The 23563-nt window shown below is 44.6% G+C and overlaps 1 protein-coding gene across 5 annotated transcripts in view; it reads left to right on the forward strand.

Moving 5' to 3' along the window:
• Positions 1 to 5448: 5448 nt before the first annotated feature.
• The window catches only part of erbb4b (erb-b2 receptor tyrosine kinase 4b), a 193040-nt gene continuing 174925 nt past the window's right edge, over positions 5449 to 23563 (forward strand). For all 5 annotated transcript variants that reach the window (XR_014554531.1, XM_083681567.1, XM_083681568.1 and 2 more), the window contains exon 1: positions 5449 to 5715. Coding sequence is in view for 4 of the 5 variants with exons in the window: in XM_083681567.1 (XP_083537693.1) it covers positions 5637 to 5715 (79 nt within the window). In the remaining variant the exon portion in view is untranslated. The remainder of the gene's footprint in view (positions 5716 to 23563) is intronic.

Genomic DNA, 23563 nt, shown 5'->3' on the forward strand with positions numbered 1-23563 from the left:
ATTTCTGGATTACCATTTGACCAAAATGATAGACTTCATTTACAGTAGTTAACATGATTGTCATCATATTTCTTGTTGTTGTATGTATGCAAATGACTGTATTACATGTTCCCTTAGATTTGTTATAATAACATCCTATTTAATACCTCTTAGTTCTCTCTGTGAATTTATCCTGGTTAGAGATTACTTGGAATGCAATCATTTTGAATACTTGCTATTCATGAGATCACTGTCAATACAATCCACTTGCCAAGGTCTCATTAAAGAGACTAGTCAGTGACACGCCAGAGTTTATTTCATCCACTAGATGGCAGCAGTGTATAGAGAAACTGTCCTCGGAGTGGCACTATCATCATTACCATAATCTACACTAAACCACAGCTCATCGAAAGAGTGACCAGTCACTCCAATAATAACTTAAACAAAGTCCTCTCTACCTCATCCAGGAGTCTCACCTGACAGAGCTGGCCTTGCCTGAACTGTCGACCGGCTCATAATTTGCAATGTAAATTATCCAATTTAAGAACACATTCACAAGGACGCATGCTGACAATTGTTTATCACTGCAATGCACGCACACACACACACACACACACACACACACACACACACACACACACACACACACACACACACCGAACACACACTCAACACACGCACACACACACACACACACACACACACACACACGCATGTCTCATCTGGTCTATCCCCACTGCCAGACAATCGTGTTTGGCTTTTGGGGTCCTGGGCAATTCAGCCACAACCCACTGGCTGTATAGAGAATGAGCCTGCTTCATTGACTGGACACTGAGCATTCGTCAGCAAACACGGGGAGAGATGTGATCCGATGCTCGCCAACGTTTCCCCTAATGGGAAACAATTACACACTCACTGAGTTCTCCAGTGACTTCTGATGAGAGTCATTCGCTGAGGAAGTGCCCATGTAATCATGTGTGCGTAATGCAGTAATGCTGCTTATTGCTCAGTGGGTTGCTCCCGGAGCTTGACTCATCACTGTTTAGAACATTCCCTACAGTATGTGGCCTCTGTCTGATCAGGTAATGCACCTCACTACCATAAATGCACATGGAAATGATATTATTTACATATTCAGATGACTGTAATTAAGCATTTCACATTCTTTACTGTAGGAGCTGCACTTTGCTTGCTACATCTTCTTAAGGCACAATCATAGGCGTAACATTCCTAGTTGGTTGATTTAGTCAGTCCAATCTTTTTTTCTGGGGAGAGGAGCACTAAAAGAAACTCACTCCAATGCATCCCATATCTAACAAAAACAAATGCCTTTAACATTTCTTGTCCACAGTGTCTCAGAGCTGGCCATGAATCATTCTCTGAACAGCATATCTAAGCCTGTTATTTTTCCAGGCATTGTATTGGAAGGGAGAAAAACAAACCTGTCATGTTCTCCATTATTTTAGGCCTGAGGGTCCAATTCAGATGGAACTATGAGGAGAAAAAAGACTCTGTCCTGTTCAGGAGAAATACTAAAAGACCAATACAGCTACAATGAGAAGTTGTGACGTACAGTGCACAGTTTTTCAACAATTTCCTCTGCCATCTCTTGTAAGTATTGTGGTCTTACCTTGAAAGGCTGTTACGATATAGAAATGTCACAAAATAGACTTTGTATCCCAAAGATACATTTGCCACAGGTGGAGTTTTATCGTTGTTGACAGTACCTGCTTCCCTACTGCCTTTCTATCAGCTCCTGCACTTCTCAACATGCAGTTAAAGCTTCTGAATAAAAACTTACAGGAAATATTTCTTTTGTATTTTTAAGAATACCAGATAGTTAAGGCCTTAAAATGCCTGTCATGCAAAATGAATCACAATTGGTTATTACAAGGCTGAATGTGATTTGTATTACAAAGGAATGTGAATTTTGTGAAAGGATTTTTTTGCCATTCAATTTCCAAAATGGATGTCCATTTCTGTGGAAACGTCTGTCTATTTAAGGCTCCATTAGCTTGTATACTAATCTCACCACCACCCCTGAATGCACTACAGTACACCAGGTGTCTCCGCTCACCATAGCAACATGTGGGTCTATTATTGCAGTATGTTGAATGCCCATGAGTATGAATGGTATATATGCTCCTGCTCCTACTGCAGGAAAGGAATCACCTTGGTTGCAAGACACCAGTGGAGTAAACACTGAGGAGTATGATAAAATTGCTTCATATCTCTCACATTGTGTGTCTGGAATCATTATGAGGGGGAATGGGCTCAGGAGGCTTAGTTTTTATTGGCGCGCCTCATGCAGCAAAGTCTCATCCATTAAACAAATCAGGGAGTTACGTATTAGATTAGCTACACACCCAGCACTGGGGGATCCTCTACAAACACATGGAACCTCATCGTATTCCCTTTCATAATCCCAGGAATAAATTATCTAATTGACAGCATTAAGAAGATACTGTCAGAGGAGGCATCTTAAGATCTATATATAATGGAAAAACATGGAGCTGCTAAATTGCATTTTAGGTATTAAAACGACAAAAGGCAGCTATTCGAGATTACTCAGGCCCCCCAAAAAACATATTAAATGTGATATCTCGCTTTAATATTTCTTAATCACTTTGCGTGGTCACTGATATTAAATGCTCATCACATTGAATCCTATTTAATAATGTGTCTAAATGATAAGGTGCCAATGTCAAATTCATAGTTAGTAGACCTGTTTTCTAACAGCTTGAGTCACCCTCAGTAGTCCCTGCTGCATCAGTGTCCTCTGAGGTGAGATTGTGACTCCCTCCTGTGGTGAAAGGTCAGCAGTACAGTTGCGGAAAGGAAGTGCCACACAGCTCAGTGCATTATTCATTCTGCGCTCAAGCAGAAAACAGCCCCTTTGACTTTTAGCAAAGTGAGTGCAAACTCCCCATTTTCAAAGTCTTAAGAAGTGCTCAAGGATAATTTGTAGAGGAGATAAATTACATAAAATAGGGGGAAGTGGACTGGAACAAGTGGCTGATGTAAAAGTCTAACACTTACTGTGGGCCCAGGTAGTCAATACATGTATTCTGAATTTGGCTAATGGTCACCACCTTACCCACAGGAAGAATGGCAGCTGCCGACATAAACAAAGAAATGAAATATTATAACTATATCATATTGTTATAGAATTGTCATTTCAAAATAATAGGTTCATTGCATATATATCCTGATATGCTTAGAATTTCTGAATGTTTCAACTATTATTTTTTGAAGAAAGTATTATACTAAACTAGAAAAGGTAGTTTCTGAAGAGACTTTGTGCACTTGCAAAGTCAGTTAAAAGCTGGTTTAGTATATAGATAGATTTCCTGGATAGTATCAACATAGTATCAACAGTCTGTATAGAAGTTACTTAAGTGGGATCAGTCTACACATTCTAAAGTTGAATTGAGGTGTCAAGCTTAAAAGATGAAAGAGGAGATGTATTTTAAAGTGTACAATAGGAAACCAATTAATGAATGCAACCTAAAATGCTTACAGTTTAAAAAGTCTACAAATCTGAATGAGAGATCTTTAAGTGGAGTCAGTCTACACATTTGTGTAAGTGGAGTCGGTCGACACAGTCTACACAGAAAGAAAGTGAGGTAATAGGATGGAAAGATGAATAAAAGAGGGTCAGAAGTAGGATAGCCAGAGAAATGAGAGAAGGTTAGAGGATTGTTAAGGTAAGATATACACTCACTGAACACTTTATTAGGAACACTATACTAATACTGGGTAGGGTCTCCCTTTGCTCTCAAAACAGCCTAGACTCTTCGTGGCATTGATTCCACAAGATGTTGGAAACATTCCTCATTGTCATGTTTATGAAACCAGTTTGAGACAACTTTTGCTTTGTGACATGGTGCATTATCATGCTGGAAGTAGCCATTAGAAGATGGGTAAATTGTGTGAGAGAGAGAGAGAGAGAGAGAGAGAGAGAGAGAGAGAGAGAGAGAGAGAGAGAGAGAGAGAGAGAGCGAGCAAGGTGGTTTTATTGGGGCAAAATAATTGTAAACAAACAATCTGCAGCTTCAACACATGGTCACAACTATAATGTTGATCTCATAGATGGTCAGTCATTGCATCAATAGCTCTGTCTTTGAAATTGAGAGTGCTTACATTACTCCAGCCCCATCCCTCAGCTGTTTACCAAACAAGTGGCGGGCAGTCCGCTTTGTTGTTGTTTGAATTACAGATTGCACCCATAAGCAATTTACGTTAGACCTCTCTGTAAGTTGTAAAGTTGGATCGGTGTTTATAGCTTGTAAACTGTAGGAGGAGTATCGTTGAGATATCAGGAAGAACAATAATAATTAGAAAAGGAAGTTTCTAAAGAAAGTTAAACATCTTAATATGGCAGTAGATAAAATGTTACGGTGGATTAGACAGTCAAGCTAAAAAGATTAATTGTAGCGTTTTTTGAATATGACCATAGCAACAGTGTGCTCTTCATTGGAACCAATGTAAATGTATGCAACTTTAAATGCTAATAGATTTAAAAAGTCTAAATAGTTTCAAAAGTATGTATATGTTCTTTAATAAGTGGGGTGTCAGTCATATGTTAAAGTTGGATTGAGGTGTCAAGCTTAAAAAATGAAAGAGGAATAAACGAAAAATAATAGGCCTGCCGTATTTCATTCAACCTTTCAAGGATGTGTGTGTGTGTGTGTGTGTGTGTGTGTGTGTGTGTGTGTGTGTGTGTGTGTGTGTGTGTGTGTGTGTGTGTGCGTGTGCGTGTGTGCGCGCGTGCGCGTGCACCCATGGGTGAGTGGGTGGATGTGTGCGTAGGACGTAAGACACTGCATTTCTGGACCAGATGTTTTGGCATATTGGAACTCCAGGAGGTGCTCACCCCTCTCCTCCGGTGTGAAGGGAGGACTGTTATTGGGAGGTAGGTCGTTCTGATCTGGTCATGGAGTTTCAGGTCGCTTGAAGTTAAGAGATTTATGACAAAATTACTTGATAATCAACTTTTAATCAATATTGATATTCATAGGCATATACTTCAGACACAATCATTAATACATAAACATTATGCATATACTACATTCGACTAAAAGTTTAACAATAGACTTAACTCTGTCTTGTCCTTTATTTTGGTCTCCCGACGGATCAGGTGCATCATTCTGACAAGCAATATTTTTTCCTCTGGGCTAGAGACAGGTGCAAGCGAACCGATGCTGCGACGCAACAAATTCAAGGATTTTGGCAACTTCCAAAAGCCAATGGGTGCATTCCTTGAGGTGTAGGGGGAGGGTTTGAATTAACCAACTGGACCCTAGACCAATCCTTCTGACTGTGGGAGGAGAGAGAGTTGTAAGGGGGTGTGTCTCTGGATTGTGAGTCTTCGCTGCGCACCGTATCCAACTCAGAGAGTAATGGCATGAACAGTGCTTTACTATTTTGACAAGCCATACATAGGCTACTGTAGCGCGCCGTGGAAACTACACGTCCATCGGTTTGAACTTTCACAATTACTCGGAAGACACAAACTAAGCGGGGACAGTTGGAGTTATTATAATTTACCAGAGTCAAAAGTGGCAAACTGACTGAAGCTTACGTTTAATATTTTTCGAGCCGAAAGGAATTTGCCACTGGACATGTGAATCAAAGGAGTAACTGCCACCCCAAACATGAAGCTAGCATCTGCTCTGCGTTGCTTCGGCTTTCTCCTCACTTCAGTGTTGTTTCGAACGAGCTCTTCGCAGTCAGGTGAGTGAGTTGACAGCCCTGACAGCCCATGGTGTCTGGTGCGCAAGGTGTTTGTAGGCTACACTTGTCACAACTGTGCGCACGCACGTAGCCTACAGTAACAACGTGGAAGGGCTCGTGTCCAGTTTGCCAACAGCTCCTATGAATTTGGTAATTTGTTTGGAAACATTGTCTATACACTTCACACTTTTTGTTCATTTTCGTTACGCATTTTCGTTCGCAAATAAATGGTCCTCTATCGAAAAACCTTGAACATCAAAGTGCGCGTCTCCTCATACGACGTCGCCAGAAGTCAGAGAAGACATGTTATTGGGAATTAATGACAGCATCTATTGTCCAAATGCCCAAATGCCCCGAATTTGTAAACGAATAAAGGGTTGGTCGTGTATTCTTTTTGTTTATTTACACTGTTTTTGTATAAAAAGATAAAGGAATCTCAACCGCACAGAGCGGTACTGTTGCATTTTAAGAGAATACAGAGAATTGAATATTCGTCACACGTGTCTCCTGGGCACAGTGGACCCCACTGAGAAAAGTCCACCACTCAGGTGGTGTGGTTTTATTATTCTCGCGCCGTCCGTTGGGTTGGTGGACATTTGGTGTGTGTGTGTGTGTGTGTGTGTGTGTGTGTGTGTGTGTGTGTGTGTGTGTGTGTGTGTGTGTGTGTGTGTGTGTGTGTGTGTGTGTGTGTGTGTTTGTTTGTTTGTTTGTTTTCAGAGACAACATTAGATTCCGGCAGATAAACGTGTTTTGTTTACTTTGGTTGTTAATTCCCGTGCAGCTACTTTTAGCTGTCTCTACAATCATACGTATTAGGACTGTGATGTATTATTAATATTATTAGTAGTAATAGAAATAGTAGTAGTAGTGGTAGTAGTAGTAGTAGTAGTAGTAGTAGTAGTAGTAGTAGTAGTAGTAATACTAGGCCTAGCAGCCTAGTAATAGCATAGTTGCAGCATCAGCTGGCCATAGTACAGTAGTGTAATGCTAGTAACTGTGATTAGTAACTGATTTTTTTTTTGCAACGGCATCTGGGATTGCGTGTAGTGCAGATATCCACACGGTGGTAGTATGAACTGGAGACGCGAGAGAGAGAGAGAGAGAGAGAGAGAGAGAGAGAGAGAGAGAGAGAGAGAGAGAGAGAGAGAGAGAGAGAGAGAGAGAGAGAGAGAGAGAGAGAGAGAGAGAGAGAGAGAGAGAGAGAGAGAGAGAGAGAGAGAGAGAGAGAGAGAGAGAGAGACTTGTGCTTACGAATAGGCCTATTTGCTACCCGCACTGTCCAAGTATTCGAGTGAGGCAGATCTCTTGGCATCACAGCATAATCGCGAGGATTGTGGAGTGGCTTTCATCTACTGTGACACTTGATTTTTTTGTTTTCACTTAGAGAGATGGTTTGACTGTCATTATGTACATCTGCTGATTTTATTAATTAGTCTATATTGATTCGTTAGCTCTGCATATCCTTGGCACGACACATGCTTTCACTTTCTTCTATGTTTTCAGTCTGGTCAAACTTTCTACAGGCCTCTTGCTACAACGCCTACATGTTTGACACGTTTAATGGTTATTTGTCTCAGAATGAAAATACTTCCCGCCCCTAAAAAATACATGGCCGATTTGGCACGTTTATTTTCGCGCCACCGACCTCACTGGCTGTTCTGTGTCTGTCGATACATAAGAAAAACAATTGGTCTCAAATCACCTCTCGTTTGTTTAGTCTACACATTAAGAACCGTATTGCGACAATTACCCGAGGCGATTACTAGATTAAACGGACACCACTTCCGTGCGCGCAAACGCACCTCACTCCGCGCGCCACCAGCGCCTTTGGATGTGGTTTGTTCAGATCTAAATGTGCAATAAAGCGCAGGGAAGTTGACCCGCACTGCCCGAGGCCGACAATAAAGTGATTGAATTGCTTTTAGATTAAACAAATAAAGAGGTTGCAGAAAAGAAAGGGACAGACGCGTCTACCACGTATGTGATTAGACAGACTTTTGGGTTGTTGCGTTGGCCAATTCGCCAATAATTTGAACTATGCAGCACATAAAGTCTGGTTTGATGTGCTTTCCATCCAAACATTCTTTGAATATGGACATTATTGTTTATTAGCAACAATCGCCTTTTCAAAGTTTTCTAAACGTTTTGGATCAAATTAGAGAAACAGCCAATTACATTGATTAGTTTCTGCTAGATTGCACAGCAATTATGCTCTTTTTATGGTTCTGTTGCTGCAGTTTCTGTGAGCATTGTACTTCATAATGCAGTATAATATAGTTTAATGCACTGCATATGTGCACATGCATACTCATTTCCCTCACATAGAACATAATGACACCATCTCTCCAGTTGTGGAGCAGAGGGCTGTGGATTTAAATCACAGTAAATTGTGACATTTCAAAGTTGACATAGAGAGAAGCCGTGGAAGACCAGATAATACAAATATCAGTCTGTTAATCAGCTTAAGTGTTTATCAAGCCCTGCCAGTGAGAAGACAGAAATGTCTCATCAGAAATGAGAAACACCATCATCAAAAAATGAAACCCCCTATCCTCTTGTGGCTTGAAATAGTACTTTTAACACTAACGCCGGTTTGCTTGCCTATGAGTGCATGTTTGCTTTTAGGCGTGTGTGTGTGTGTGTGTGTGTGTGTGTGTGTGTGTGTGTGTGTGTGTGTGTTTATGTTTATGTATGTATGTGTGTGTTTGCGTGTGATGGACCCCCCCCTGTATAAGATTACAAGGCTTACCTCAGCACTTCACCTTTGCCACGTGTGCCTGGGGGTCCCACAGTGGCACCACTGACAGAATGCACCGGGACCTTTAGGGTTTCACACCAGCTCCCCCTTCACAGTTATGGTGATCATTTTTGCTGGCTTTGAAGGAATTGGAATTTTCCTCAAGGAAGGTCAACAATTAATGTAGACCTATGTGTTTTAATGATTGAATGACAAGATTTACTCCGATTGGATTTTTGCGTTGTCAAGGGGACCTGCAAAGAGTATTCCTACCAACAGATCACACAGTCGCTAAAACGACAAGGACAAGTTGCAAAGATGACATGGTAGTGTTTATTGTCATAATGGTTGGGTTAGTGTTTATTCTCATAATGGTTGGGTTAGTGTTTGTTCTCATAATGGTTGGGTTAGTAGTAAATCTGAATGTTTACAAAGGGTGGAGGAGACAGGGACGCTGGATCACAAAGGAGGGGAATTGTGTGTTGAATTTCTGGTGAAATAAATGTCACTTGTATTCCCCTCTGTTTTTATGGAGTCAAGAAAGACTGGTGTCACATTTACTGCCCACACATCAATATACCACCGTCGCACAATGGTCTTTTATTCATGTTTTCCCGTCTTTGCCTATGAAAGGCGATTTGACCTCTCTGTGTCTGGCACTCTATTGGAAGAATAGCCGGCTTTGATTCAGACGATGTCCTCTATTGCCAAGCGAAGGCGGGCTCATGAGCCACTCGCTGCTCCCTGGACCCGGCATTAAGTGCCTCGCTCAGATGCATAACACTCCCCAACGACGTCCTCGTCTGAAAAGAGCATCGAGAGACCATGCAGGAACCACTGATCCTGTGAGGTGGCGCGTGAGGGAAGTTAAAGGGCAGGGGATTTGTGTCCACCACCTCTGTTTCTTTTCTGAATGACAAAAAAGCGGCATGTTGTAACATTGATTGGAGAATAATGCTCTATACTGTCAAATCTGGACTAGTATGTGTTTACAGTCAATATTTACATTTTCAGAACGGTTGCTGTCCTCATGAATAGAATTATGTGATGGTTGAATAGAGTGAGGATTGAATGTGACATGTAGATCACCCATACATGTATATGTCACATGGGCATGTATACAAGCAAGGATAGGCTCATGTGTTTTTATCAGCATCATTGTCATCCATCAAAGTGTCTTTGCTTGAGAATGTCTTAATTGAATTCCGAGTAGCATCCCAAAGGTCACTGCATGTTTTATTGGGATGGGAATTCATCACATGTATAGTACATAGATTGCACAATTAGATCACGGGGAGTTTCATTAAGCCTGCAGAAATAGAATGACACTCCTGTGCTTTCTCTCTCTTTTTCCTGTGTTTACAATTTGGTCATATGTCTTGAGTAGTTCCACTCACCCTGCTTTGAAGGTTTGTGTCACATTATTTCTGTTTTTTACTACAGCACATTCCACAACATGGCCATTTGTCAAAACAAAGAATTGTTTTGTGTAACAATTAATGTCAGAGTTTGAGGTGTCTGAGTAGAGGCTGTATGTATGTGTATGTATGTATGTGTGTGTGTGTGTGTGTGTGTGTGTGTGTGTGTGTGTGTGTGTGGGTGTGTGTGTGTGTGTGTGTGTGTGTGTGTGTGTGTCACATGAACTTCTCTTTAAAGATGGAATGCTTACAGAAAATAATATGTGGAAAAAATAGAAATGACATCCGCCATTGTTTGCCAAGATGGATTGAGAATTCGGTGTCGGTGGTGGAATTAATCCCCTGGGTTTTAATTAGGATTTTAAGGGGGGGGGGGCAAAACTGACAATGTCCTGTTTATTATTGTTGTCATGAAGCATTGCTGGTTTACGTGCTGTACTGTAGATGGTGAGAAGCAGCCAAGTGATGCAATGTCATACACAGGTACAGCTACTGTCAATTAGTTTTGAGAGCCGTTAGCAGGCCTGCATTGCACCACCTCGTTGTCTTCCCTTTGTGTCAACATGATGCCGTACATGCGGCGTTTGACCCATCCTTCAAACAGCCTCATTCAGACATGCATGAACAATGCACATGTCTGAGTCCAAGTGCGTCTGTCTATCTCCACATACTTTTGTGCCACTCTCACAATACGACGGCTTCCCCTCCTCTCTCTCTGTCATGGAGGGGCATTGTCAGGCTGCAGTTAGTGTTGGCAGAGGCCTTTTGACAAGTGTGTTTTAGAGAGTTTTTAAACCGTCAGGGGGGTTGGAAGGGGGGAGGGGGAGGGGTAGGTGGAGGGGTGTGCGGGTGAAGCCTCAATGGTGATTGACAGCATCACCCGGGTAATCCACAGCCTTTCTCTTCCTCAGACTGCTGTACTTGTCTACTTCTGTGCTTTCATCCCTCGCTTTGTGAGCTCCACAAAAGAGGGAGAATTAGAATGACAATGGAAATATGGCTAATCTCCGCTAAGACACACTCATTACCACAAAGTTTAGAATTAAGTGTGTGATAATTGTGCCTTTTATAATTTCTGGTGTCTGCCTTGTTATTTCCTGGGAAGTGGCTAACAAGTCAGAGTGATTTGTTTTATTCTTCTTTTTTTTCTCCCTTGCTTGTGAATAATGAGCGAACAAATAAAGGAATAATAATAGGTTGGCAAACTTAGCCATGAAAGCACAGCTCCACCTTCTAAAGAGCGTTTCATGTGTTTTGTGTGTGGATGTGCTGAAGGGGTAATTTTGCTGTGTTTTTTTTCCCCTCTCTTTCCTCTTTTAATAATCCCCTTTAAAATATTCACAGCTAATCTGCATTTACAATGTAATTACAGCAGGGCTTTGAGTGATATTTACTGTTTCAAGACAGCTGGAACGCATGCTCAAGCCTAATCTTGATTTGACGATTTGTGTGCGCATGAATAAATCCAAAAACGAGCCCAATGTTTTGCTGCACGGTCAGTTAAGATAAATTGCCTTATAATGCGCTGAGCCAAACAAAGGGACGATGATTCTGCTTGTGTCTCTCTTCCTTGTACCGATGGAGTAGTGTTTGTGCTCTATTTCTGCAGGTAGATTATTCATTGTGCTTCAGGGGGCTGGGGCGGAGCGTCCTTTTAAATGAACCACTTGCGTTTGTGACCTGTAATAAATGAGTTTGCAGTCAGCCGTGGCAGATGTAAGGAGGCATCGGGGAGCGGGGGAATTTAGAGAGAGAGAGAACAGGAGGAAGGGATCGACAGATTCAGAGATTTGAGAGGGATATATATATATATATGAGAGAGAGAGAGAGAGAGAGAGAGAAAGAGAGAGAGAGAGAGAGAAGATGGATGAAGAAAGTACAGGGAAAGATGGTGAGATAGAGAGTCAGAGAGAGAGAGAGTCAGAGAAAAGACTGAGTGAGTGAGAGAGAGAAAGAGAGCCACAGACAGAGAGAGAGACAGAGACCCTGTGACAAAGAAGAGTGTGCCATGTGAAGAGCTCCATTGTTGTACACCTCTCTCATGGCCAGAGTGTCACGGGCCTGTGGAACCCGGTGTCACCGTGTGCCAACCTCTCTGCAGTGGAGCCTATAGAACGCCTGCCGCCCCAGCCTGTGTAAGCAGTCACCTTGCAGCAGAGCAGAAATAGCGCAGCGTCTTTCCCTGGGTGTAAAGGTACATAAACCACAGAATGAGAGGGGGGGAGGCAATTGACCTTGGGTGGCTGGCTGCTGGGGGCTGGAGGCTGGGGGCTGGGGGCTGGGGGCTGGAGGCTGGGGACTGGGGACTGGGGGCTGGGGGCTGGGGGCTGAGGGAGGATGCGGGTGCAGAGTAAGTGCCTTTGTTCAGGGAAAACACAGCCTGGTAATCCCACCGCAGCATGGTCGTCTCTATGGGCGCTGTTGGAGGATAGGACGGGGATAGGCACCATAGGCAGTTTATGTGATGGCTTCTAGAACAGCAGAGTGTCAAATATATATGTTGGGGATAATGACATTACCAGAATGATGTTTGAACATACTTTTAATTACTCAGTCCAGGGACCTGCCTGAGATGAACTACCTTCAATGATGAGTTTAAGGAGTATTTGATTGATAACAGATGTTTTGTCATCACGGTCCTTAACCATCATCATGACATTTCTATCTAAGCTATGCTAACTCTGATGAGTGTACGTGAGGTAAGGAAAAAGCTGGAGAGAGAGAGAGAGAGAGAGAGAGAGAGAGTGAGTGTGAGAGAGGATGACAAAGAGGCACCATAGGCCCAATGTCAACTCTGCAGTGTCCCCCTGCTGCGTCTGGCCGTTTACCTGAGACAGTGGTGCTTCATCTCAGCCAGCTGCACCTGCCCTCGGTAGACACAAACACACACGCACGCACGCACGCAGGCAGGCACACCCCCCCACACACACGCACGCACACACACACACACGCACGCACGCACACGCACTAGTGAACATGTAAACAGATGGGGATAGCATGCTGAGGTTCAAGCTGTTTGTGTGACCCCATCCTTTGTTCTGAAATGTCTCCCCTGCAAAGAGACATTATCCCCCCTTGGCAAGGTGAAGGGGGTGCTGACGTTTGTAATGGAGAGAGAAAGAAAGAATGGGAGAATGAGGAGGAGAGAAAGTCTCTAATTTTAGCAGGAGATTCGCTGGCGCAGAGGAGGGGAGGTGTTTTTCTTTTTTTTTTGCCAGGACAGGAGTGAAAGGGACATGGGTGAGGTTCCCAGGAGCGCTGGTTAAAGTGGCCACTATCACAGGAGCTGGATGGCCAATTAATCAGCGGCGGCCCAGAGGAAGAGCTGGACCTGTGACAGGGACACTTCATCCTGCCCAGCCACAGGACACCCATCCACTGACACCCTGTCTCTCCTCTCCTCTCCTCTCCTCCTCTCCTCCTCTCCTCTCCTGTCCTGTCCTGTCCTCTCCTCTCCTCTCCTCTCTTCTCTTCTGTATGTGTGAGTGTGTGTGTGCGTGTGCATGCCTGTGTGCGTGTGTGCATGTGTGTGTGTCTTCTGTAAATCTTGCAATCTTAAATCTGGTGAGGCTCTCTTGTGACTTTACTACTGATTTCTAAGGCTGCAAGCTGAGGTTTTTGCAGGCTGTTTTGCCGAAAGAAGCAGAGCCGCGGTTATATATGTGGAAACCCTCAGTAGACACAACCTCATCCACCCTCCTCATGGCTGGCATGGAGTGATTGATGGATTCAGGTCCGACATGCCCGGGTTCACTTGAGGGCAGAGCAAGGACACTGGTGAGATTTACAAGAATATGCCAGGATTGGGGGAGGCAAGAATTTAGGATGGAAAAGGGAAAGGAAAGCGAGTGTTCAACTCCATTGAGCATCATGCCTATGTGCGTGACGCTAGCCTCCTAGGTGTGAGCAGCCACTACAGGAGCCCAGCCCAAATTAGAGAACAGTGATGACTCATCAGAACAGAGGTCCTTAGCTCGTAGCTTTCTGTAATAACTGCATACCTTTGGGGATATATCGGTCAACCTCTCGATGTCCCCCTTCCTCTCTGTCATTCTCTCTGCTGTGATTCTGACGCTACGCTACGCTAGCTGCTAGCTCATCGTGCTAACACAGGGAGACACAGAGAGAGACAGTGGCTGTCCAGGCTCAGGCCAAGGCCCAGTGTGTGTGTCTTGGGTTGAGCTGAACTGTGTATTCCCTCCAGGGGGCCGAGCCCTCCTCGTAAGGGAACACCACTTGATGGGTAGCCAGGCGAGGGAACAAGGGAGTCAGTGTCTCCCCACTAACAGAGCTTTGTCCTGGAGGTGCCTTCACAGAGGAGCTCCCGCGTCATGTGACTGGGGATGAGGCGGGGTGGCGCCTCGTGAACGTAATCTCGGATGTGCCATCCAACAGGCTCGGTATCAGACTGGCACGTACTATAAGGCTTGGGTCCCTTGTACCAGGTATCACCAGATCCACTCATTTTGTCTGCTTGGTAAACGGTTGGGGTGTAGGAGAATGGTGCTTGTCTGCGTCAGTCTCAAGCCCTGTATGTAATCTCCCCCATCTCCATTTGCAGAGATGAGCATATCAGTCTTAAGTATCTGGAGGTAAACACAAGCATCATTTTTCGAGCTATTTCAGTCTGGCTCATTTTGGGGGGTTTGTTTCTGTCTCTGCCTGCAGAGATGTCAATAGGATGAATAAAACATACCTGAAGCAGACACTCTTCCTTGGGAAATGTCAAACTGTCAGTACTGTTTATTGGGAAAACACAAGCTTGTCACTGAGGTCAGCTGGCCCACTGCATGCTACTGTAGGTTCCCACTTTAAACAAACTACAATATCTAAGGCTTTATTGTGAAGCTATCTATCTAGGTGTTATAAGGGTTTATGAAGGATTTATAAAGTTTTATGGAGGTTTATAAAGCATTAAGAGTTTTAATTAGTTAGTTGAATGGGATACTTAGTTCCCTCTCTCTCTTTGCCTTGCTTTGCCCGTCTAGCTGGCACAGGCACGCACACACACACACACACACACACACACACACACACACACACACACACACACACACACATATAGTACCTCAGCTAATTATCTTTCAATTAGAAGTTAGGTCTTGTTTTAATTAGGGTGCCATGAGGAGGGCTGAGCAGAGCGCTAACTCAGTCCAGTGCAGCTGCCAAATCCCATCATCCTAATGGGGGCTCACACTCCATGGCCTGGGGTGTGTGTGTGTGTCTGTGGGTGTCTGTGTGTGTGTGTGTGTGTGTGTGTGTGTGTGTGTGTGTGTGTGTGTGTGTGTGTGTGTTAGTGGGGGGGGTAGGTTGGGGCATCAGGTGTAGGCTGCTGCTGCTGCCTCACACACTGGCATCCCAACATGGGCCAGGTACATCCTGATGGGACAGAGAGAGACAGTGTGTAGGTGTGGATAGGTGTGTGTGTGTGTGTGTGTGCGTGTGCGTGCGTGCGCGAGAAAGACAGGGAGGAACTTCTTTAGCCTTCAGTAATGCATGGAATTATTTGTGGTAAAAGTTTTGTGTATTTGACTGAATATGTAATTTAGTTTTCAGTGTTCTTTGTGTGGTCTGTTTATGATGGATGGGGATGATAGACTCCAACCTCATCCTCAACACTTTGAAAAGCCAGACTCCCTGCTCTCTGATCGCTTGCCCTCCCACGACTTGCATCCAAACGCCAGCAACTGCAGAATGCAACTTTTAACAGCGAAGTAAATATTTCTTGGTTTTCTTCAAGCTTGGCTTAAAGCTGCACAGATTCCCCTAGTTCAGCATATTTCCTCCTTTGTAATATTGATTGCCCTGGTGGTTCTTTGTAGCCATCTGTCATGACGTACACAGTCCACCCCAAAAGTGGGTATGATGGAATCCGAGGGGTAAGGAGCCAATCGGACTGCTGCTTCATCTGCACTAGTGTTTCCTTTAGTCTCAGCCATTTCCCACTGCAGAGGAGAACACATTTCTGCTTTTCATACAGGCAAGCTGTGTGTGCGTGCGTGCGTGCGTGCGTGCGTGCGTGCGTGCCTGTGTCTGTACCACTGTCTATGTCTGTGTCTGTGTGGGTCTGTGTGGGTCTGTGTTTATGCGCAAGTGTAAATGTTATTTTCGACTCAGTTTATACCTATATTTGGGTTCATAGAAATGATGAGTCACATATTGTAGTCTCTGAGGATATGTGGCCATACTGTAGTTGACCCCTACACACACTCTCTCTCTCTCTCTCTCTCTCTCTCTCTCTCTCTCTCTCTCTCTCTCTTTGTATCTCTCTCTCTCTTCCTCCCCACCTCTGTCTGGTTCAGGTAGCTCTGACTCAGCTCTCCACTCAGAGCCCTGTACGCTCACATCTGTAGCAGCGAGGCCGTGCTGCTCCAGGGTTAAGGGAGAGCGGAGGCGATAGGAAGCACAATCATTTCCCTTCACATCTTGCCATCTGCCCCTGCATTTCCCTAATTGACTTAATTAGAACAACAAACCTGACAAAGTGCTCGTTAGGCCCATGCTCCAGCTTGCCATCAGCGAGAGGGGGCAGAGCAGTGCAGGGGGGAGGGGGGACGACGACAGCAAGCCCCACTTCCCCCGAAGGCAGGATGTGACCTGAAATTAAACCTCTACCCCCTTCACTGCACAAGTCCCACAACAACCTTAGTCCCCAATCGAACCTCTTTTCAGTGCCACTGGGTCTGTTCTAGCTCATCGTATCAGTCTTACAGAGGAGTGATCCATGATGAAACTAGCCTTTTTGTATCTGTCAAGACCAATATGTTGTGCTGCCTGCTGTTCTCTGTACAGTGTACAGTGTGTGTGCTGTGTTCTTCTAGAGCCTTTGTCTGAGACGAGTGATGTGTGGTGGTGTGAGGGAGAGAGGCTGCTCCACCTCACTGTGCTGTGGAAGCTGTGACCAATGGGGAGGAGAGGAGAGGAGAGGAGAGGAGAGGTCGTCAGCAGGGTTGCCATGGGCCTTTTTGTGGAACTCAGTCCCTCAGGACGTCACAGAACACTGGCTCTACAGTCACGGCCCGAGCTGGTCAGATCCCCTCTAGAATTTACAGGATCTGTCCAATCCAAAACAAAGGACTGGTAAAGGTCATAAGGGATGCTGCTTTAACATTTATCACAGTAGACTTCTTGTAAGAGGTAGAGTTCAAACCTTCCCTGAAAATGCATGTCCAGCCTTTTGTCCAAAAAGCCCCAAAATGCATTGTTTGGAATGCGGGGTTATTGTCTGAAAATGAATGTGTTTCCAATTGACTTAACCTTTTGGCACTTAATAACCACACAATAACCACAATATAACTCTCGCCAGTGGCTCCTATGACTGTCCTTGGAATTGGAAACAAAAATAAAACAAATGGATAAATAAAGAGTTGGAAGTTGAGTGTTTGTGCTGCAGGGCGTGTGAGCGTCCTTTCACTCCTGACAGGCAGCTTGTCTGTCTGCTGACTGACAGAGGAGAGAGGCGCTGGCTACCGCTAATGGGTAAGACTCTAATGAGCTGTGAGGCCCATATGAATAAGCAAGAAGCCCCTTGTTTGTGTCTGGGCTGCAGGTGAGGGGGATGGGTAGCTACACTGCCTGAAACCCTAACGATGGGCAGCTGCAAATTGGCAGCTCTGTTTTATCTAGCCCCCCCCCCGTTCTTCTATATAGGCCTACCCTCTACTCTCCCTCCCCTCATCCCCCATCTTCCCACCCTCCGTTCTCCGCCCAAAGCCCCCCGCCCTGGAGAAATGTCACTGGAGTTCGCATCGTCCGTCAAACTGGCATCTCTGCCAGAGTCTGCGGCTAAAAGGCCATGCTCCGATTGGCATGGGATTCTCTGACTGTGCTGTGTCAGGCTGCTGCCTCCCCGCCTCCCCTCTCCTCTCCGTGGCTATTATAATCCACACTCTCTGGAAAATATTGACTCTTTTTTTTTTTTATTGCTTCTCCTCTGGGGAAGATTTTCCCAGTGTGTGTATTGGTGTCAGGGTGGGTTTGTGTTAAGAGTGTGTGTGATCCATTGCTAATGAATAGTCCAGCCTTTCCACTTTTTCAGGGGGAGACAAAATAACCCTATAGAGTTAGTGCAATCTATCTTTTTTTTTTTTTTTTTTAAGTCTATGTGATCCATACCCATCTGAAGGGAAAATAGTACACAACTTACCCACAATCAACGTGTTGACAGAGTCTGGGGAACAGGACTGTCATTACAGATGTCAGACCCATACAACACTATGAATTGGTTCCCTTCCGTTTAGCCTTTAGCTAATCACAATTCAGTTTGATTGGAATCAGAAGTGAATGGGCCTCTTTACTAGTGGCCAGAGGATGGCCCAGAGCCCGTCTACGGCACTTTATTCCAGTGATTAGTATTGATTACAAAAAGAGCCCTAAAGTGAGGTCCCTCAGCTCCTCTAAATGCAGGTGAGACCACTTGTTTCAATTAAGATTTCTTCCTCTTTATGTCAATGAAAACCACCTACTTTGGCAAGGTGCACAATTCAATGAAACTTTTACTGCAGAATCTAAAAGAAAATATTCAATAGAACAGGCTGTGTTCAGGTCAGACCAAGTCTGATACAGTAACATCGGCATAGACGGTTGGTAATGCAGTTTCCCCTCATACATATGGAACAAGCTGACACAACTGTTTGGCTCAAACATAGCGGCTACAATTGGCACAGACAATGGAGGGTGGCTGTGTGTGTGTGTGTGTGTGTGTGTGTGCGTGCGTGTGATGCAATTCAAAGAAAAGCAAAATGAAGATGCCAGAATGAGGCCTTATCTTATGAGCTTGGCCTGGGGACTCAGAACCCAGAGGGCTGTGAAAAAATTGAGCTAGAACAGGGTGCTAATAATAGTACATAATTACAGTTGTGTGTAAGAGTGTGTGTGTCTGTTTGTATGTCTACTGCACTGTTTGTGAATGTGAAATGCAATTGTGTCTTTTTCTGTGTGTGTGTGTGTGTGTGTGTGTGTGCGTGTGCGAGTGTGTAAGTGTGTCAGTGTGTGTGGAACTGACAGATTGTACGCTTTACTGGCCGTACCTTCTTGATTTTGTTAATTATTTTTTCCCCATGTCTGTATTTTAACAGTGAATACAGTATATGTGCATATAGAACTGTGTGTCGGTACGTGAATCTGTGCTAATCCATGCAGAATGACTGTTTATGACTTAACACCAGGATGGTGTGGCTGAACAGTATGAGTTTGCCTCAGTGTTTGTTTATGTATGCTGAATAAAAATATCATCATGTCATCAGAACATGTGCTCCGTTTGCTCCTGTTCTGCCCCCTCCAACCCCAACTGCTGTACCCTGGCAGGGTGCGGTGGAGAGGAGAGGAGAGGAGAGGGGACCGTGGCTGTGTGGCGCTCCTCTCTCACACACACACATGCTGAGGAAAAGCAAAGCGTTCAACTTTGAAAGCTGACTACTAATTAGTGGAATTAGCCTGAGATCAAAGAGGACAATTAAGGGTGGTGTTTGTGGTGGGGAGGGCTCATTTGCATCACAACACATGTGCTTGGCGTACTGAACAGCGGCGGGCACCTCATTACTGAGCACTTCCACAATATAGAGGGGCCAGACTGCTCGTCAGGAGCACCCAGCTCAATTGAGTCAAAAATTGAAAGCAAACACGCACGCACGCACGCACGCACGCCCAATGTTTGTTCTGAGAAAGGGAAAACAAAAGTGAATCCCTGCCTGTCCTACTTCAATTTCGGCTTAATTAAGAGGGGAATTAACTTTTCTCTGCTGTTGTGCCCAGTGAAATTTAACTTTAATACAGTTTGACAGTATGACTCACAGACAGAAACAGACCAGAGTAGTTTTGTAATGATGCTACACCATTTGATGAGGATAAAGATCAAAACCATGAAAAGCTATTCTGACTACCTGGCCCTTGTTAGCTGGATCTGACAAACCAGAGGCGAGGCTCCATGATATGGATCCTCACTAATGACCCAAACTGAATAGAACAGTAGAGACCACCTCGTCTGCCCACAGAACTCACTGCCTACTAGCTTTGGTTCAGTCATGTAAGTTATTAATGGAGGTCCAGTGCTGTGGTACAACACAGAAACATGCAAGCTGTCCCACAGTCTCTGAGCATCATGTCTCTATGTATACTGTATGAGCCCAAGCCCATAGCCAAGACACCTTTTACATATCTGAGCATTTGACTTAAGGTGATGTTATACTTAGATAAACAAGGTCCTTTATTACTGTACGCACAAGCATGTATGGTGCCAGGCCTTTTTCAGGCGCTGCAGACTTCTCTCTGCCTCCCTGTGTTTGCGTGTGTTCTCCTGCCGTGATCCATGCAGCGGGAGAGCCTGCTCCCTCCTGGTCCAGGTGGTGAGAGGAGAGGAGAGATCCAGCCTCCCTGTCTCAGCGGAGTGCTGGATCTGTCCATCAGCACAGCCCCTGCAGGCCTGGGGAGGGAGCCTCTGACTGACACCCCTGATAATCAGCCTAATAGGTGCTGGGAGAGGGGGGGGGGGGGGGGGGGGGGTCAGCTGTCTCCTGGACCCAAACACCCACACATCCACCTTTATTGTTAAGGGAAGAGTAACGAGTGAGGGAGGAAGATGGGGGGCACTCACACCATTCTGCCGAGAAGTGAGAATGAATACAGCCGCTGCTCTGACCTGCGTTATGAGGGGGGTACCAACATGCTGTTTGACACACCAGTTATGGCCAGATACCTATCTGCTGCCAGCTCCTCTTCTTTCTTCTTCACCGGCCGGTAAACTACAGTATGTTGTCACCTTAACTCAGGCCTACAGTAGTGTACCTAACCTCAGAATACAAAGTAAATATGAAGCCTTCATAGGCACATGAAGACTCAGGGAGGGACACAGATGCATTGGCAGGACAGAAGGGATGACATTTTTATTTGATTTTTTTTTTTTGAAGCGCAGGAGAATACAGTACTTCCTCTTTCATGTGCTCAATGCCTTTCATTCTCTCTGGGTCCTTTTCTTCTCTTTATTCTACCTTTATCATTATTTTTCTGTCACTCTCTGTTCTCCATGTCCCCAGTCCTGTGGTTTTTCATTTTGCTTTGGTATCTGCTCATTACTCTGAATAAATAGTATTTCTGGGCAGAAGTGTTTAATATTGCTGTTATCTTTAAAGGGCCAGCTGCAGAGTCCCTGATACACCAGCGGTATGGAGCCACCATTAGCATGGCACCTGCGAAGAGCTTTAAACTGCTTGCTAGCAAGGCTAATCTCCAGCTCTCTCTCCATCACCATGCAGCTTGATCAACTCCTTTAAAATGGGACTGTACTTTACTTTTGTCTCCAAATGTCTTCTCTGCTGTGTGGATGTGCCTGTTATTGTTTTATAATTCTAGACTGAATGTACGACAGCAAAATGAGTCTGACTTTATGTTTTTATCATTTTATTTGAGTTGCCATGACAACGCAAAGCTTAAACCTAAAGTAGCAGATTGTGTTTGAGATAACGGAAACCGCGGTCCTAAAGCTGATTGATCCTACAATGCATCGAGATAGACTGCTTATCTTATTTCTCCTGGTGTGAGCAGCCTGCACCATTTCATTCAAGCACTCTGAGGCATGTCAGAGTATTTCAGCAGCCCACACGGTCCCCTCTTCACAGGGTTGTCAACAGTCATCATGCTACGCTGGCTCGCCTACGACTCCCCTGGTCATAATCCATATCTTTTGACTGTCACTTAATTAAAGTGGTAATGGCTTCTCCATTGTATGCGACCCACACCCCTACCCACAGACATGGCGGGTCCTGAATCGGCAGACCATCAATCCACCTTTCAAGGGAGTCCCCCCTCTCCAATTCCGCTTCCCCTCCCTCCCATGACCTGTTCTGCCTGAGGATGAATGGGTTCATAGTTCCATTATGTCAGTGTCAGCCCCATGGTTTCCCCTCTACATGGGGGTGGTACTGTGTAACCATCCTTGCCTGGTACCGTAGCTTCATAAATGATCATCACTAGTCTGCTGATGAGAGTATGCTTACTGTAGATATCTTGATAATAGGATACTTGTTTAGATCAGTAAGAACAGGGATGACTTATGATAACCTGTGGGTTGGTAAATCACAGAGTCTACTCACTGATGTCTCTCACGTATCCTTGATGAGATGGAAGGAATTCAATGCTCCAATGGTTTGCAGTTCAAAAACTGTTTATGCGTGCTTGTCCTCTGGGCATCAAAGATAGTTTTTGATTGCTTTCGCTCTCTTTCCCATCCACATCTGTTCTTCTGTACTTGCTCCCCCCCTCTCTCAACATGTTTGTCTAGCCTCTCTCATTTCTTCCCACGTTTACTCAAGCACTTACATTTTCTGTCCCAAGTTGTCATTCCCATCTCTGGCCATTTTGTTTCCATGTGGAGCTAGATTCACTCCTACTTGTTGAGCAACTCTCTGCCACTTCCTCTTCTTCTTCCAATAGTGATTAGTCCAGCCAAATAGCTGGAATTAGCAATTTGTAAAAATCTATCTTTTCGCTGCCAGCTGGAGCAGATGCTCAAATTAACTATCGAAGCCAGAAATTCAGCTGGCATGAAAAGTAACTGAAAGAGGAGAGGAACGAGTAGGGGAGAGAGGAGAGGAGATTATGAGAGCGGAAAACAGGTTGTGTTTGAAAGTGGAGAAAAAGAGAAAAAAGAGAGAGAGAGAGAGAGAGAGGAGGGGGGAATATATAGGAATAAGAAATGGCAAATTCTTAGTTTCAGCCAATTAGGCCAAGAAGCCAGTGGTAATTAACTCTCAAGGGACCCAGAGGAATAGTCATGCACCTCGTTTACATAATGAGGATGAGAGGAGGAGAGCATCCCTCCCTTCTCTCTGACTCTCCTCTCCGGCCCCCTGGGCCAAGAGAGAGCGCTGTGGCCCACAATCACGGGCCTGCCGAGAACCAAAGTCCTAGGTTTTTTAAACGATAGGAGTGTATTCCTACCTGTCAAATTGACCTGCTCTTTATTTAATTTTCTCTTGATGACTATATGAATAATTATTTAGTGTGTCGGTGTCAAGGATACCATGATTATGTGTTATCTGGATTGTGATCAGATTGATTTGCGGTTGCATATCTCTCCTGCTGTATGTCTTGAAAGATGAGTTTGCTAATAGACATGTATGATAATCCCTCCTTTGCCCTGTGCCAACTGATGGAAACAGATTTAAGGAGAAAAGAGCTGTGCTCCTGTAAAGGGATTCAGAGTAAGACTGGGTATTCCCGCTGTCAAAGAGGCTTGCTTGAGAGTCGAATGAGAACTAGCACCACGAAGACAAGTGCAGTCCAGCTACCCTGGACTTGGGGATGAAAAGTTTGTGATATCGAGAGTTCTGACTTACTTAGACTACTCCTAAAACAATCCTTTTCTTTTTCACACGGGTTGTGTGTAGCTCAGGGGCAGCGAGCGTAATGTAACACACATAAATTCATATCTGCAGGTTGTGTGTTTTCTCCTGCCGTCTTATTTTGCTGCCATTGCCTTTGAAGGCGAAGTCAGGATTAAAGCGGTAAATTCACTTCCTCTTTTATTAAAGGAGGCTTAATTTAATTAGCCGCCGCCGTGTGAGCTCGCTATCTGGCCCCGCTGTTCCCGCACAAAGGTTTCCGACGCTCTGAGGAAGGAAAAAAAATCCCGAAAATAATGTCTGCCTGGTCTCCAAGGAGGAAGTGTCCTTTTAATCAGGCTTCTACTTAGATCCTA

The sequence above is a fragment of the Argentina silus genome, assembly GCF_951799395.1.
Source record: "Argentina silus genome assembly, chromosome: 12".
Taxonomy (NCBI): Eukaryota; Metazoa; Chordata; class Actinopteri; order Argentiniformes; family Argentinidae; genus Argentina; species Argentina silus.